General features: G+C 45.5%; 1 protein-coding gene across 10 annotated transcripts; it reads right to left on the bottom strand.

Moving 5' to 3' along the window:
- Positions 1-1907: 1907 nt before the first annotated feature.
- LOC137244751 (protein transport protein Sec24C-like) lies at positions 1908-18484 on the bottom strand. Of its 10 annotated transcripts, none has more exons than XM_067774202.1 (9): positions 18054-18484; positions 17516-17992; positions 17225-17451; positions 16567-17164; positions 16246-16513; positions 16038-16180; positions 15830-15980; positions 3511-3899; positions 1909-3451 (listed from the first exon to the last, which is right to left on the bottom strand). In XM_067774202.1, the coding sequence occupies exons 3-4, from the start codon at positions 17368-17370 to the stop codon at positions 16993-16995; spliced, it is 318 nt and encodes a 105-aa protein (XP_067630303.1). In that variant the 5' UTR covers positions 17371-17451; positions 17516-17992; positions 18054-18484; the 3' UTR covers positions 1909-3451; positions 3511-3899; positions 15830-15980; positions 16038-16180; positions 16246-16513; positions 16567-16992. The 10 variants fall into 10 exon arrangements, with proteins under 10 accessions (XP_067630305.1, XP_067630304.1, XP_067630303.1 ...); XM_067774198.1 differs by having other exon boundaries at positions 1910-3451; positions 16038-16190; XM_067774200.1 differs by having other exon boundaries at positions 1910-3451; positions 16038-16513; positions 16567-16896; positions 16953-17164; positions 18054-18483.
- Positions 18485-18689: the final 205 nt, after the last annotated feature.

Below are 18689 nucleotides of genomic sequence, written 5' to 3'. Positions count from 1 at the left end.
CTGAAATGACAGTCCTTGGTCGGGAAAATCCCGAGTCGCTCCGGTAGATAGAACCGACTGCCTTGGGAAGCGAATATTCATAATAACCTATTTCAAAACTTCACTCATCGGCAGTGGTTCGGCCAGCCCAGAAAGTGTCATGAAAATATTCCCTCCAAAAATTCATTTGCCAGAAATTGTTTCGAGTCGGTGTAAAACACATACCAAAAACATGAAAAGAGGTTCTCAGATAGTGTGGAATTTAGGGTTTAAATCTTTCATGGGTTCTTTAAAAGGACAAAACGTAGATTTATTGAAAATATTCGTTATTATTTTGCAAATAAAAAGCCATTTACCTCAAACATATTACGAAAACGTATAGACTATAGTGGAGTTTCATTTATCATGGATCCCTTTTAAATTAAAACACAGATAGCATCTGCTAACTATTTTATTTTTTTATTTTTTTGTGAAATTGGAGTAAAAATTAATTTAATTTTTTATTCTGTTATGTATTTTATGAAATAAATTAACAAACACGCATATGAAGTTGCCTAAAACTTTTAGCTTTTTTTCTTAGCCTTTTTTAACTTTCTATTTTTGTCAATTTACACCCCTATTATGAATTTTCATACGATAGACGATAAACGCTTCCTAGCGTATCGTAAAAAATCAGCTTTCATATTGCGATTTCCACACGCCCGATAGATGTACTATTGTGAATGACAGCAGAGTTTTGTTTACAAATTTTTGTGAATCTATACGAAACAGATAGCAAAACAAAACGTAAATACTAACAATTCATTTGTCTTGTACGTAAAAGTGGCAAAAGTTTTTAAAAGCTATTATAATAAAATGTTTTATGCAACCTCTGTTACCTTTTATATAAACTCAAATGAACAAATTGACGGAACTTGCATAGATTCCACCGTGAGAAGAAAATTGAGAGATCATTCCAATCTTCTTGAAATGAACTCTACACTGTAAGTATTTGACATACTAAAAGTAAAAGAAGTTTAATAAACAAAATTGATGTCAGAGTATGTCTTAACAGAAATAGAAGGCAGTTTGCGCGCCCGTAAAAATAGGCAATCCATCCCAAATATTTTGAAGGTTTGTGCCACTTTAAGGCTTCTTGCCCAGGGTGTTGCAACAGAGTGTTGGGAATGAGGCTGTAGTTGGATTATTTTGGATTATGTAATAATTGTATATTTACTTTTATTTAAATAGTTCTCAACGTATCGTGGAAAAATTTATCAGCGATAGCTAGCGTAGAAAATTGAACAGCGTATGCGATAGTGAGCGTATGGCAATACCACGATAAACGATAAACGCTAACGATCGAGTTTCACACGCTAGAATTTATTTCATAATACGGTAGAACAGATTGCAAGCGTTTATCGTGTATCGTACGAGTTCATAATAGGGGTGTTAGCCTTTTTTCTAAAAAAAGCTCTGGCAACTCGGCTCAGCAGTCGTATCCATGCAAAAACGCTCCACGTCATTTGACTAGTCATTTGACCGTCATTGTGCGGTCACGGCCCTTGTTAAATTTTAGTCACGTTTGTACTAGCGAGAGTAGATTTTTTACATTTTTTTCCCATTTCGTACCTATTTATGTGATTGTGCATTCCGTTCCCACTTATAGGATGTGGGCATAGTGCTGTGCTGCTCACACACGTCACAATGCTCGTCAAATGGCGGTCATATTCTCCGTCATTTCATTCTACATTTTCGAGTCATTTGACAGTCAATTTTACTGCGGTTTTACCATTTATATAACCGCCATATAACATGAATTTTACCTGCAGATTTACTTTACCTGGAGCAGCCATATGAATAAAATATGAACCAAAAAAATTGAATTTTCAATATTTATTATTTTCATTATTATTATATATGTACATGAAATTGGAACTTATATTAATACAGTTTGTATAAAAAAGAAGTAAGTACTTTAATAATAAATAAACTCGCTTAATTGGTTTTTGTTTTCCAATTGAAATCTTTTCTAAGCGAGCAGAAAATAATTTTAAGCTTTAGAAAAAACTCCAATTATTTGAATAATCTACAACTTAAAGCTTAGTAGAAATTCAGATTAGGTTTACTCTTTTTTCAGATCAAGAATATTCAAAGGTGTCGTGGAATCCGATTGCTGTCGTAATTGATGAACTTAAAAATTTACGAATTGTAATTGAGTCAGACTTATTATTGTTCTAAATCTAATCATTCAAGCAATAATTCTACAACCCTTAGCAGGAGTATTGATTGGTTTCAAATCTAATTCCGATAGCAATCGTATCATGACATCCCTTATTATATATGCACATGAAATTGTAACTTAATACAGTTGATAAAAAAGAAAAGTAAGAATTTTAATAATAAATAAACTCGCCTTATTGGTTTTTATTTTCCAATTGAAATCTTTTCCAAGCGAACAGAAAATAATTTTAAGCTTCAGAAAAAACTCCAATTATTCAAATAATCTACAACTTAAAGCATAGTAGAAATTCAGATTAGGTTTACTCTTTTTTCAGATCAAGAATATTCAAAGGTGTCGTGGAATCCGATTGCTGTCGTAATTGATGAACTTAAAAATTTACGAATTGTAATTGAGTCAGACTTATTATTGTTCTAAATCTAATCATTCAAGCAATATTTCTGCAACCCTTAGCAGGAGTAATACTTGGTTTCAAATCTAATTGCGATAGCAATCGTATCACATCCCTTATTATATATGTACGTGATATTGCAACTTAAATTAATACAATTGATATAAAGAAAAGTAAGTACTTTAATAATAACATAAACTCTCTTAATTGGTTTTTGTTTTCCAATTGAAATCTTTTCTAAGCGAGCAGAAAATAATTTTAAGCTTCAGAAAAAACTCCAATTATTTGAATAATCTACAACTTAAAGCTTAGTAGAAATTCAGATTAGGTTTACTCTTTTTTCAGATAAAGAATATTCAAAGGTGTCGTGGAATCCGATTGCTGTCGTAATTGATGAACTTAAAAATGTACGACTTGTAATTAAGTCAGACTTATTATTGTTCTGAATCTAATTATTCAAGCAATAATTCTGCAACACTTAGCAGGAGTATTGATTGGTTTCAAATCTAATCTTATTATATATGTACCTGATATTGCAACTTAAATTAATACTGTTGATATAAAGAAAAGTAAATACTTTAATAATACATAAACTCTCTTAATTGGTTTTTGTTTTCCAATTGAAATCTTTTCCTGTGCAAGCACATCGCTAACCTGTGTTGGCAAAAGATATGATTATACTGTCTTCGATAGATAGTCGGACGAGCCGCTACTCGGCGAAGTAGAGATGACCGTTGTGTCGGTGGCAGCTGTTACAACAGCAGTTTCTAACTTTACACCATCCGTACAGTGTGATGAACGCTTCACTGCCTTTTCCAATTGCTTGGCGCCAGCAATTTTTGCTGTTTGTAAAGCTTTAGCTGTAATGCAAATATATAGATGGGTTAAAGTGGTTTTCGTATGTTATTCAACAACTCACCCTATACCATCATCACAGCCTCCTCATCGATTTTGAATATGTGTACTGTTTCAGTATTCAGACCCAGTTCGTTTGGTGCAATATTTTCGATTTGATGAATATGTATACTAACTATCCGTTAGGCAGACAATTAGGTGTAATCGATTCATTCATATACTGTGGGTATTTGAGCCGTAGACGCAATGGCAGATATTTTTATTCTTTTTGAAGTGTAACATTTGTAAATAGTTGGGTTTCTCTGCTGTCACCATCACCACTAGAGAGCTATTGAAGAAACGCTCGACCAAGATAATATGTGAGATTTACACGCATAGATTTCTTCCACCTTTTCACAGTTATTGATGGAGAAAATGCGATAGCCATATTTACCATCCAATACCGAAATAGAACTGTAGAGGAAGAAACATTTTATAAAATTTAATAAAATCAAAAAATAATAGTTGTGCTAAAATGGGGTAACGTATTGTATGTTAAAGTATAGCGAAGTCTCAGCGGCTTTGTCCTGGTGAAAATTGAGTTTGAATAGGTTTTATTCTTCATTCTTAGAAACATGTACGAAGGTACCTGGTAAGATATTAAAAATCCTCAACGCTTTTTTTGCTATAACCTAAAAAAACTCATATTCAAACTTCTGCTTAACTTCTAAATATCAATAGCTACCTTTACCACCAGGAGTCACTATTGCTTCTACGCCTATGCTATTGTTTCCTACATCGATGAGCTTTGTAATAAAATAAACAGCTATCTCCCCAATCTCTCCAGTTTTGTCGCCTTGCGAAACCTGATATTGTCACTAACCAAAACATCAGTGACCTTATTTAAAACATGACCGCGCCAAATGTCGACCATATGGCATTACCCTACCGACTGTCTTACACCCTAAAACACCCGAGCATACCGACACAGGATTGTAAGGTACTTACTGTATCTCGGCCTACGGAGGAAGGTCAGTTATACATCTTCCAAATAAACAAGCAGGCGGAGGATATATTGTTCGCGCAGCTTGGAAAAATGTTCTTAGGTACAGGCAAAATTTATATGCGACTCAGGAAAAGAAGTCGCGGGTATTAAAGTCCTAACACGCTGGACGTGGGCGAAGTCGAAAAGAACCTCAAAAGCCTAAGGGAAAAAAGACAGGTGGAGGTAGCCCCCGTCACCCTGAATGTGTTAGAAGGGGACCAACAGCCAGATGGTGCTGTGAGTCGCACAGAGGAACACCCGGTACAACAGGTATAAGAGGCTGGAGGGGGCTTCGAACACTCTAAACCAAAAGGGCTAGGGGAGGACGACGACGTCACGATGAAGGTGCTGGAGGGGGACAAGCAGCCCATTGGTGCTGCGAGTCCTACAGATAAACCTCCAACACAGTAAAGTGGCGTCGAGCGAACTCCTCCAAATGCGCTGATCCAGGAGCCGTGGCCTCCATCGGGAAGAAAGGTTTCTGGACTTAGCGCGCGCGGATTTGGCGTTTACTATGCGAAACGGAAGGACGGGTGCGAGCTGTAGTAATGGTAAGGAAACAGCTGCATTCATTGTGAGGACCAAATAAATCCTCATTAATTTGGCCCACACAAAACGACTCCACAACATATTTGACACGACATTAACACAACAAGTGGCCACAAAAGGCTCTAGCAACACGATCAACCAACAAGTGTCAGCAACACAACGAGCGGTCGCAGCATTTAACAGCAACACGGCCAACCAACAAATCTCAGCAACACAACGAGCGCACGCAACCATTTGAGCTAGCAACACCAAACACGACTGCCATAAAAGGAGCGACACAGCAGCAAAGCAGTCAGTCAGCACGGAGCTGTGGTCGTGACCAGAGCTACTAGCGAAGTATATCCCTATTGCAGTTGATCTTCTCTATGCAATAGGAATCCACTTCATAGGAGCGAGTCGTGGAATGGTGATTGCGGTTGATCTTCTGTACGCATCACCCCCAGAGACCAAAGGCCCCGCCACAGTAACGCGCAACCGCGACAGGTGACACCCGCTCACCTCCGTCAGTAGAAGTACGCCGGCAGAGCCCGCAACAGAGCGGCAACGCACGTAAACCAGCGCAGAGCGCGGCAGCAAAGTCAGTCAGCACGGAGCTGTGGTCGTGACCAGAGCTACTAGCGAAGTATATCCCTATTGCAGTTGATCTTCTCTATGCAATAGGAATCCACTTCATAGGAGCGAGTCGTGGAATGGTGATTGCGGTTGATCTTCTCTACGCATCACCCCCAGAGACCAAAGGCCCCGCCACAGTAACGCGCAACCGCGACAGATGACACCCGCTCACCTCCGTCAGTAGAAGTACGCCGGCAGAGGCCGCAACAGAGCGGAAACGCACGTAAACCAGCGCAGAGTGCGGCAGCAAAGTCAGTCAGCACGGAGCTGTGGTCGTGACCAGAGCTACTAGCGAAGTATATCCCTATTGCAGTTGATCTTCTCTATGCAATAGGAATCCACTTCATAGGAGCGAGTCGTGGAATGGTGATTGCGGTTGACCTTCTCTACGCATCATCCCCAAAGACCAAAGGCCCTGCCACAGTAACGCGCAACCGCGACAGGTGAAACCCGCTCACCTCCGTCAGTAGAAGTACGCCGGCAGAGGCCGCAACAGAGCGGCAACTCACGTAAACCAGCGCAGAGCGCGGCAGCATAGCGCAGCAGAGGTCCGCCGACGCACAACGTAACCAGGGTAAGCCAGCGCGAACCGCGGCAGCAGAGGTACGCCGACAGAAGTGACGTCAACGCGGCGACGCATAGCGCAGCCAGGGTAAGCCAGCGCCAAGCGCGGCGGCAGAACGCAGCAGAGGTACACCGACAGAGTAATACAAGTAAGCGCCGACGCAGGGCGCGACAGAGCATCGCCTCAGCAATACAAGTAAACGCCGACGTAGGACGCGACAGAGTATCGCCCAGCAAATACGAGTAGACGCCGATGCAAGGCGTGGCAGAGTAATACAAGTAAACGCCGAAGTAAGGCGCGTCAAGGCATCGACGCCACATACTAACGGGATCCGTCTAACGGGACACGGCGACAGAGCATCGCCTCAGCAATACAAGTAAACGCCGACGTAGGGCGCGACAGAGTATCGCCCAGCAAATACGAGTAGACGCCGACGCAAGGCGTGGCAGAGAATCACCCAGCAACCAGCAATACAAATAGACGCCGACGCAAGGCGCAGCAGAGTAATACAAGTAAACGCCGACGTAGGGCGCGACAGAGTATCGCCCAGCAAATACGAGTAGACGCCGACGCAAGGCGTGGCAGAGAATCACCCAGCAACCAGCAATACAAATAGACGCCGACGCAAGGCGCAGCAGAGTAATACAAGTAAACGCCGACGTAGGGCGCGACAGAGTATGGCCCAGCAAATACGAGTAGACGCCGACGCAAGGCGCAGCAGAGTAATACAAGTAAACGCCGACGTAAAGCGCGTCAAGGCAGCGACGCCACATACTAACGGGATCCGTTTAACGGGACACGGCGACAGAGCATCGCCTCAGCAATTCAAGTAGACGCCGACGTAAGGCGCGACAGAGCACCGCAGCAGAGAAAGACGCCGTCATAAGGCGCGTCAAGGCACCGACGCCACATACTAACGGGACCCAGCTAACGGAATACGGCCGGACCGCTAAGGCCCGCGACCGCAATCAAGGATACCGCAAGATAATCCAAGTGAAATTGAAAATGAAGTATACAAACATGTTTTATTTTATATTATAGAATTTAGAACCAATAAAGAAAGTGAAGTTTTATATTAAATCGATTTGCAAGGTGCCCCTTTAATACAAATTTATTGTAAACGAACCCTGGGCACGGCGAGTATACCCCAGCAAATATCAAAGAAGCAACGGGGCACGAAAAAGCTTCGTTACAATTGGCGCCCGAGCAGGCACCCTGCAAATCGTTACCACGTCAGAGGGAACATTCCTGACGAGAAACCTAACCACAAAATGGTCGACCAGATCGATACCACGTGGTTAGACACAATTTCAAAGGAGCAGCTGATATCGATCACACAGGAATTGGGTATTGAGCAGACAGGTACCACCCGAGAAATCCGAAAGCGCATAGCAGCACTGGCCTCAAAGGCAAATACGGACTCGGAAATCCACGACAAATTTTTAGCCCTACAAGCCACCTACAAGGAAACTACGCACATGAGCGACGTAAATGAGGTTAAGACACCGACTCCGTCGAACGGAGGAGGCACACCGAAGGTCGTCGTTACAACAGTAGAACAAACTCAATTCGCGTTTCCTCCCAGGAATACAGTACTCACACAACAGTACTTACCATCAGGAATAGCGGTACCACCCAACGGTACACCTCAGGCACCTCTCAGGAGTACAGTACCCACACAACAGCACGTACCATCAGAAATTACGGCACCATCAACCGGCACATATCAACCCACGCAACCGTACTTACCAGCGGGAATGACGGCACCAGCCATGAACTATACATGCCAGGTAACTCAAGCACCGACGGTGGTGTTCGCGCCCATCATCGACCAGGTAAGAAAGTGGTCCGTAAAGTATGAAGGGGGACGGGACCCGTTAGCGGTCATCGAACGGTTAGAGGAGTTAGCCGAAGTATACGCCCTAAACGTGGACCTCCTGCCAAATACCATGCCCGAGCTACTAGGGGACGCCGCGCTACAATGGTACCGCAATAACAATGCGCACTGGGGATAGTGGACAAGCTTCAAAAAGGATTTTTACGTTTCTTCCTGCCAGTCAGGTATTTCGAGCGTCTCGAGGACGACATACGCCAACGAAGGCAGCATAACAAGGAAAAGTACAAGGATTACGTGCTAGCTATACAGAGCTTGATGAGACACGCAGGGTACACCAGCGAACAGCGGCTGGAACGAATCTTCTGTAACAGCCACCCCGATTACCAACTTTACATCTGTCGGAGGGACTTCACTAATCTCGCAGAGCTCCTGACACTTGCCGAAGAATACGAGAACATACGCGAGGACTATCGAAGATCATCAGGCGGACATCACCGCGAAGTTACGCGACACATCGCCAGTGACACAACCCGGGTGTCACCATCAAAACCTGAAACACAACCACCACCACCACCGAACCTAACGAACCGCACGCCTCCAAGCAATCAGAGATACGACCCCAACGGCGTATGCAGGAGATGCGGCGAACGAGGACATGACACCAATAGGTGCCGAAACCCACAGAAAAATTTTTGCTGGGAATGTGGCCGCAACGACATACGAACCATCGAATGCTGCCGCCGACGTCAGGGAAACGACAGAGGGCTCCACGAAGAAGAAGGCGCCGTGAGCCCGAGGGACCTAGCGCCGAAACGGCAGTAACGATACCCAAGGAACCCAGCGCTGAAACGGCAGTAACAATGTACCAAGAGCATGGTCGCCTCTACGCCGTAGCCAAGCTCGGCGCGGAATCAGCCGAGGCAGTCATCGACACAGGGGCATCAAGAAGTTTCGTCTCGAGCAGCTTAGCAGAACGTGTGGTAAACTCGGGAAGCGGAGAAATGGTGAGAGTGGCCACCAAAATAACGATGGCAGACGGGGCTAGCACTACCATCTTCGACGCCATAAGGACTGAGGTACGCCTCGGAGAAGCGTCACTCCACACAGTTTTACACGTCATGCCTGGAGCGATCGACGACATCATACTGGGCCTAGATACGCTAGGAAGCATGGGAGCCACCATATCATGTGGAGAAGGCCACCTCGTGCTAACCAGACCCCCTGCCCAGCACACACCGAATCCTGGAGCCGCGCCAGAAATTATTCAGAGAACAACACCAGCAAGAACGAATATCGCCAGGTACGACAGCCCTGGGACTATTCCAAGTTCAATATCATCAAGAAAGGATATCGCCAGGTACGACAGCCCTGGGAATATTCAAAGTACACCATCAGCCAGAACGGATATCGCCAGGTACGCCAGCCCTGGGACTATTCAAAATTCAACATCATCAAGGACGGATATCGCCAGGTACGACACCCCGGGGACTAATCAGAGTATAACACGAGCGAGAAAGGGTAATGCCGGGTACGACACCCCTGGAGCCCCATCTGGAACCATTCAGAGTGTAACAGCACCGAGCAGTAGTAACTTCAAGCACGACGGCATTATGCAAAACAACGACGACGACATACAAGAAGAAGCGGAACGAGGGCGCGGTTTTCTGGCAAAGGAACTCCGAAAATTCGAGAGCATGAGTGGAGTGACGACAATAGCCGAGCACAAGATTGTCCTGACGGACGAACGCCCCATCAAGCAACGTTACTTCCCACGCAACCCGGCCATGCAGACAATCATCAACAGCGAAGTTGACGAATTGCTCCAGAAAGGATGCATCGAGCTATCCTGTAGCCCACACAGCGCACCGATCGTACTGGCCAAGAAGAAAAACGGGAAGTGGTTATGCGTGGACTATCGGCAGCTTAACGCCCGATCCGTACCCGACGCGTACCCCTTACCCAGAATACAACATATATTGGACAAGCTACGACGGGCGAAGTATATCAGCAGTTTGGATTTGAAAAATGGCTACTGGCAAATACCACTGGAGCCCAAGGGCCGGCCCTACACAGCTTTCACAGTACCGGGACGCGGATTATTCCAGTGGCGCGTTATGCCTTTCGGCCTACACTCTGCACCCGCAACGTTTCAAAGAGCACTAGATCAGGTTATTGGGCCCGAAATGGAACCCCACGCCTTCGCATACCTCGACGACATAATCGTCATAGGATCCACTGTGGAGGAGCATAATCGTAATCTGAGAGAAGTAATGCTACGACTACAGCGCGCCAACCTCAGAATAAATCCGGAGAAATGCGAATTCTTCAAGAAGGAAATCCGATACCTAGGACACCTAGTAAGCGACAAGGGAATTCACACCGACCCCGAGAAAGTCGCAGCCATCAAAGACTTGAAGCCACCAACGAACGTGAAAGAGGTACGCCAATATCTCGGTATAGCATCCTGGTACCGACGTTTCGTATCCGACTTCGCCACGATCAGCCAACCACTCACAACCCTGCTGAAAAAGGGCAAATACTGGAAGTGGAGGGCCGAACAACAGGAGACCTTCGAGGTCTTAAAGCAAAAGCTCACAGAAGCGCCGATACTTACCTACCCGGACCTCACCAAGACCTTCACCTTACAAACGGACGCCAGCAATTTCGGGCTGGGTGCCGTATTGACACAGGACCTGGAAGGCGGAGAACGCGTGATCGCCTACGCCAGCAGGAAACTCAACAAGGCGGAAACCAACTACTCGCCCACCGAGAAGGAGTGCCTCGCGATAGTGTGGGGAATACGCAAGATGAGGCCATACTTGGAAGGATACCGATTCAAGGTAATCACGGACCATATGTCTCTAAAGTGGTTAAACTCCATCGAAAGGCCTTCGGGCCGTATAGCACGATGGGCCTTGGAGCTTCAATAACACACTTTCGACACCGAGTACAGGAAAGGGAAGCTGAACCTGGTAGCGGACGCACTATCACGGCAGCCACTGGAGACCCTACGCCTAGCAACGACAACAGAGCGACCATGCAAGTGGTGGCACTGCGCGTGAATGAAGTGCGCACTAACCCCGAGAAATATTCTGACTACATGATACAAGATGAACAACTGTACCGCCATATTCCCTGCCGGTCACACGATGAGGAAACGGTCCCTTTGAAACTTTGTGTACCAACACCACTGCGACAACGAGTGTTAGAAGAAAACTACAACATCCCAAGCGCTGGACACATGGGCATCCGCCGGACGGTAGCACGGATTGCCAATCAGTATTACTGGCCCGGCATGTTTCGGGACATCAGTCGGTATGTACGGAAGTGCGAGTCTTGGGAGGGCCTTCGCCGCGTGTTCAGAGAACGCATTCTAGCAAGATTTGGTGCTCCCAAGATACTGATATCGGATAACGGCGTCCAGTTCACCAGCACAATGTGGCAGCGTGAAATGGGGATACGACAACAATTCACGGCGCCCTACACCCGGCAAGAAAACCCGACGGAACGGGCGAACAGGACAATCAAGAGAATCATAGCACAACTCACCAGATCACAGCACAACAGATGGGACGACCGTCTCCCAGAAATCGAGCTGGCCATCAACACTAGTGTGACCGCGTCCACAGGATACAGTCCAGCCTTCCTCGTACAAGGACGGGAACCGCGACTACCAGGGGCATTGTTTGACGAGGTCAACCTGGGGACGGGCACAGCTACCACAACGGCAGAAGAGAAATCTGACAGAATGCAAGAGGCATTCAGAATAGTGAGGCAGAACATGGAACGAGCGGCGGCAGATCAAGCACGGCACTACAATTTACGGCGGAGAAAATGGACCCCCGTAGTCGGCGAACTAGTGCTCGCAAAGGAACACCATCTCTCCAAGGCCGGCGAAAATTTCGCGGCAAAGTTGGCCCCAAATATGACGGATCCCTACCAGATCCTAGGATATGTATCACCAGTGATGCTCAAAGTACGAAAAACCAACGGCGGGAAGAAGAAAACAGTCAATATTGGGGAGCTAAAGCCATATCATGCAGCAGAGACCATCGCGGGAAATTAAAATAAATTCAGGGAAAATAATCTAATTAATATCAAGGATGGGAGGATAAGCAAGCACCGGTCATTCTATCGCAAACCACCGAGGTGACAACACTGAACCGGTAGCACCAGACGCCGAAACAGAGCCACAACAAACAACGGCAGGCCACCAAGAGGCGATAATCGAGGCCCACGACGCGGATGGACCAATGCTAAACCAATTCCCGAAAATTGCAGAAAGCGTGCGAGACATTTTCCGACGCATCGCCGAAGGCAAAGGACGCTCCCGCGTAAAATTTCGCACACGGGAATACACCGTCACGGTGGTAAAAAGCAGGGCCCGCGTACGAATACTGGGCACCGAGGGCTAAATTTCTGAAGTGGGGGGGGGGGGGGGGGGGGAGTGTGAGGACCAAATAAATCCTCATTAATTTGGCCCACACAAAACGACCCCACAACATATTTGACACGACATTAACACAACAAGTGGCCACAAAAGGCTCTAGCAACACGATCAACCAAGTCTCAGCAACACAACGAGCGGTCGCAACATTTAACAGCAACACGGCCAACCCACAAATCTCAGCAACACAACGAGCGCACGCAAACATTTGAGCTAGCAACACCAAACACGACAGCCATAAAAGGAGCGACACAGCAGCAAAGCAGTCAGTCAGCACGGAGCTGTGGTCGTGACCAGAGCTACTAGCGAAGTATATCCCTATTGCAGTTGATCTTCTCTATGCAATAGGAATCCACTTCATAGGAGCGAGTCGTGGAATGGTGATTGCGGTTGATCTTCTCTACGCATCACCCCCAGAGACCAAAGGCCCCGCCACAGTAACGCGCAACCGCGACAGGTGACACCCGCTCACCTCCGTCAGTAGAAGTACGCCGGCAGAGGCCGCAACAGAGCGGCAACGCACGTAAAACAGCGCAGAGCGCGGCAGCAAAGTCAGTCAGCACGGAGCTGTGGTCGTGACCAGAGCTACTAGCGAAGTATATCCATATTGCAGGTTATCTTCTCTATGCAATAGGAATCCACTTCATAGGAGCGAGTCGTGGAATGGTGATTGCGGTTGATCTTCTCTACGCATCACCCCCAGAGACCAAAGGCCCCGCCACAGTAACGCGCAACCGCGACAGGTGACACCCGCTCACCTCCGTCAGTAGAAGTACGCCGGCAGAGGCCGCAACAGAGCGGCAACGCACGTAAACCAGCGCAGAGCGCGGCAGCAAAGTCAGTCAGCACGGAGCTGTGGTCGTGACCAGAGCTACTAGCGAAGTATATCCATATTGCAGGTTATCTTCTCTATGCAATAGGAATCCACTTCATAGGAGCGAGTCGTGGAATGGTGATTGCGGTTGACCTTCTCTACGCATCACCCCCAAAGACCAAAGGCCCCGCCACAGTAACGCGCAACCGCGACAGGTGACACCCGCTCACCTCCGTCAGTAGAAGTACGCCGGCAGAGGACGCAACAGAGCGGCAACGCACGTAAACCAGCGCAGAGCGCGGCAGCAAAGCGCAGCAGAGGTCCGCCGACGCACAACGTAACCAGGGTAAGCCAGCGCGAACCGCGGCAGCAGAGGTACGCCGACAGAGGTCACGTCAAAGCGGCGACGCATAGCGCAGCCAGGGTAAGCCAGCGCCAAGCGCGGCGGCAGAGCGCAGCAGAGGTACACCGACAGAGTAATACAAGTAAGCGCCGACGTAGGGCGCGACAGAGCATCGCCTCAGCAATACAAGTAAACGCCGACGCAAGGCGTGGCAGAGAATCACCCAGCAACCAGCAATACAAATAGACGCCGACGCAAGGCGCAGCAGAGTAATACAAGTAAACGCCGACGTAGGGCGCGACAGAGTATCGCCCAGCAAATACGAGTAGACGCCGACGCAAGGCGTGGCAGAGAATCACCCAACAACCAGCAATACAAATAGACGCCGACGCAAGGCGCAGCAGAGTAATACAAGTAAACGCCGACGTAGGGCGCGACAGAGTATCGCCCAGCAAATACGAGTAGACGCCGACGCAAGGCGTGGCAGAGAATCACCCAGCAACCAGCAATACAAATAGACGCTGACGCAAGGCGCAGCAGAGTAATAGAAGTAAACGCCGACGTAAGGCGCGTCAAGGCAGCGACGCCACATACTGACGGGACACGGCGACAGAGCATCGCCTCAGCAATACAAGTCGACGCCGACGTAAGGCGCTACTGAGCACCGCAGCAGAGAGAGACGCCGTCATAAGGCGCGTCAAGGCACCGACGCCACATACTAACGGGACCCAGCTAACGGAATACGGCCGGACCGCTAAGGCCCGCCACCGCAAGCAAGGATACCGCAAGATAATCCAAGTGAAATTGAAAATGAAGTATACAAACACGTTTTATTTTATATTATAGAATTTAGAACCAATAAAGAAAGTGAAGTTTTATATTAAATCGATTTGCAAGGTGCCCCTTTAATACAAATTTATTGTAAACGAACCCTGTGCACGGCGAGTATACCCCAGCAAATATCAAAGAAGCAACGGGGCACGAAAAAGCTTCGTTACATCATATATGCTGCCTAATTACACTACTGAGGACCTCGAAGTGGTGGTGAAATCGCCGGGCCCAGATGGTACATGTCCGGCCATGCTACAAGTTTCAAGTAGGGCGGTCGCGGGATGGCTTAAAATAATATTCGATGGGTGCATAAAATGAATTATGTACCGCACTCTTGGAGAGCTGCTCGTGTAGCTTTCCTACCAAAGGCGGGGAAGATCGGTCACGTGTATCCCAAAGATTATAGACCCAATAGCATAATATCATTTCTGCTCAAAACCTTTGAGAGGCTGATAGATGTGTACATAAAGTCCAACGTGGATGAAAAGCTGCTCTCCACAACTCAACAGGCGTACACCAAAGTCAGTAGACACCGCATTGCATAGGGTGGTAATAAGCTTAGAAAAAGCCCTGGAATATAAGGAATATGCTCTAGAAGTATTCTTAAGCATTGCCGGGGCTTTCTAAATGGGCGATTATTGATGGTCTTAATTACGTTAAAGTACATCCAGCCTTACTCAGATGGATCGACTGCATGTTAAACTGCAGTAAGATTACATCGCAATGGGGATTTTACAGGGGCACTCCGCAGGGAGGGGTACTATCACCTCTGCTGTGGCCCCTGGTCATTAACCAACTGCTTAGGGGATTCTACGAGGGACCAGAAAAACTTACGGTTTACGCAGATGACGTTGCATATGGTCTTGTTTACAAAGAGGTACAAGGTCCCTAATTGGACCAGGCCTAAGTTAGGAGGGGCGACCCTACGGGAGAAACCTTGCACAAGATATCCAGGAATGATCCTAGACAGTAAGCTGTCATGGAAGCTCAACGTGGAGGAGAGGGTGAGGAAGGCTTCAACGGCACTTTATGCATGTAAAAGAATGCAAAAGAACCGGCATATACGATCAGAAGGAACTCGATGACGATGCCTCAAAACTAACAACCAAAAGCAATAATTATCATTTCACTGACACAAATTTTATATTTTTTTTCGGGATTTGGACACAATGTTGTTGTTGTTTTTGTAGCGATAAGGTTGCTCCCCGAAGGCTTTGGGAAGTGTTATCGATGTGATGGTCCTTTAGCCGGATACAGATCCGGTACGCTCCGGTAACACAGCACCATTAAAGTGCTAGCCCGACCATCTCGGGAACGATTTATGTGGCCTCATTAAACCTTCAGGCCATCACTTGACTTACCAGCAACAACAGAATCATATTTAATTGTACGCCGCACAAGTATTATAGCATTATGTAACGAAGCTCAGTTTTTTCCAAAAATTGTTCAACACTGCCACGTAAAATCAATGTACTTGTTCTAGCATTAACGCAACCTTTAAATAATTATAAACTATAAAAATGAAATTAATGTCAAACCTTGGAAAATGTTGAAACGTTCACCACCAACCTGACGTTCTTCAAAGTAATCACATTGACCCAAAATACTTGAATTAATATCATTAGCTGTAGTCATAACAGCACCACCACAAGCTTTCATTCTACGTTTCCAATCTTCTTCTGGTACATGAACAGCACAGAACATATCACGATCTGCAAAATACTGTGTAGCAACATCACCAATTGGTAATTTAGAAAACACAACATTGGCGCCTTACTTAGCTAGTTTATTCTACAGAATACGCCATTCAGCATCAACAATTTTCTGATACTCTTGGACTTTGGAGGACATTGCTGTGGCAGATCATTTTTCCAATAAAGCACTTTGACATGTACAGCCATGTCATATTTTAGCATGCATAATTGTAATGCTTTACGTACAGCTTTAATGATGATACGTGCATGCACGCCTTCCTCAACATCTGGCTTAACTTGCTTTAAGATTTCACATGCTTAAAATACTACTGAAGTGGTGCCATCGCCGACCTGATAAGAGAAACATTTTTATTCTACACATTCTAATATAACAAAAAACTTACCTCAGCATTTTGAAATTTGGCGATGTCTACTAGAGTTTTACGGCTGGATTCACAATATCCAATAGTTTCATAATGGTTGCCCCATCATTTGAAATTGTGGCCTTACCACTCGAATCAACAATATACTACGTGAACCCAATGTAGTGCGTACAGTGCCACAATTGAATGCGAGGCATTGATGTTGGATATGAGTTGAGGTTTACCATGAGAGCTATCCGTACCCAAGCATTTTTTACACAAATACTCATGTACCCAATACAAGTTCAGGACTTTCATATTTATCGACACGCTGTCCGGTATGGCCCAAATGTTGGAAATATGCCGTTGGCACTGTTGAGGAAAAATATGGATCAACGAACACAAGTAAAAGTCTCTTGTTATTTTACACATTAGACATTGGAAACGACGACCAGCATCTACAAGTTGCTATTGAGCCTTGCAACGATTACATCTAATTGCACCCAATTCACCAAAATTTACAATGGGTGGCTCATATTCACCCTCAACCGTGCGTGCCATTGGTGAGACGGTAAGTGTAATGGACAAAGCTGTTGTTTTTAATAAATCAGCTGTTGCAGGTATGCAATACAAAGACGACCTGCAAAGAAGAAAGATCAATGTAATTGCCAAACAAAACATTAATTTCGATTATCGATACCTAACGTAACGTGGCGAGGAGTTACCCTGATCTTCTACCACATATTTTGTGGTCACCAATGGTGGTAATAAACCCTGTTCATTAGTAATAAAAGCACCACCAGGGCTATTTTGATTTTCAATGATAACGCTTATCGGATTTGGCATCTGATCGGGATCTAAACGGCGTTGGGCTTGATCATACTGTTGCGGCTGTTGATATTTACCAGTAACAGGTGCAGGTGGTTGCTAAAGAAAATAACACAAAAATAATCATCAACAAATTTGTAAATTATTAGTTGTATTAGCATACATTATAACCAGGACGTCCGGACGTGTCCGGGTATTGGGAGTTGACCCGGCTTGGGTGGTTGACTGAGCATTGGCGTCTGTCCAGGTTGTGTTGGTGGCATCATAAAGCCATCAATAACAAGTGCCAAGAATATATCCGCGGCATACCTGCCGACCAAAATGACTCAAGGGGTTGTGATTGCCAACCTCACCTACCCGTGGCGAATCCTGTACTTAACAATTTGGTGTGAACAATTGGTGCCAGTTAACCCTCTGAAATAATCGGCGCAATTGTACGCCATTGTATTGGCATTAATTTGGCAAAATGCAAAAACTTTTCATCCTCCTCCCGTGACCATTATGTCTTCTTTATGCTAGGATCAAGCCATTCGTACCAGCGTGCCTTACATTGCTTGGCAGATTTGCGGTGCAGCACTGATGCAATACGTGACCACTGGTTTTTGCCATATTTCATTACAGCTGCTTTGAGGATTTCATCCTGAAAGTTATCAATTTAGTTAATAAACGGCCAAGAGTAACCAGTCGCGTCAAATGCTTACCTCAGTGTTTCTCCACACACCACCTTTTGCGCGAAGTTATTGCTTAAATTCATATTAATTTAAATGTTTCTCCACCACTTGGTAAGTATTAAGTAAAGCAAGATGAATGTTGTGGGCGCTATTTATATATATTGGGTCATGTGACTAAAAAATAAGCAAAACCTTCTAGATTTCAAGAACGTGGAACAATGAAAATACTTAAAAACTTGCTTGTTCAAAACAATTGGAACTGTTTGTTTATATACTTTCACAGTTAACTTGTGCTATTGAATTGAGAAAGGCTACGTGGGTTGTTATGATTGGCATGATGGTTATTGTTTTTTTTTTAAATAAATAAATACATTTGTTTTTGTTTTTATCGGCCTATTGATAAATCATTCAAGGTTCGAATCGAGCTCAAGGCCAGAACAATAATTTTTTTCTAATGATAATTATTGTTATTTTTTAATTTTTCTAAATTTGAAAAATTGCATTTTATTTTTGGAATAGTAAGTAGAAAATTTTTCAGACAACATGCCATAGCTGCGCAGATAGATCCATTTCGAAGGGTGCTAAGCCTTCATCATCAGTACGCTTTAGGCATGTTGCGCTAACCATTTATCTATACAGCGGTGGTTTGTTTGACTGGCAAATTTG

Source organism: Eurosta solidaginis, chromosome 3, assembly GCF_040869045.1.
Source record: "Eurosta solidaginis isolate ZX-2024a chromosome 3, ASM4086904v1, whole genome shotgun sequence".
In the NCBI taxonomy this organism is placed as follows: Eukaryota; Metazoa; Arthropoda; class Insecta; order Diptera; family Tephritidae; genus Eurosta; species Eurosta solidaginis.
This window is presented reverse-complemented; position numbering and strand designations above follow the sequence as displayed.

Excerpts from the sequence above, each read along its gene's own strand:
- LOC137244751 (XM_067774204.1), bottom strand. The coding sequence starts at position 17,370 with ATGCCAAATCCGATAAGCGTTATCATTGAAAATCAAAATAGCCCTGGT. Across the intron at positions 17,165-17,224 it reads TCCTCGCCACGTTACGTTAG|GTCGTCTTTGTATTGCATAC; the intron begins GTATCGATAATC and ends TCTTCTTTGCAG.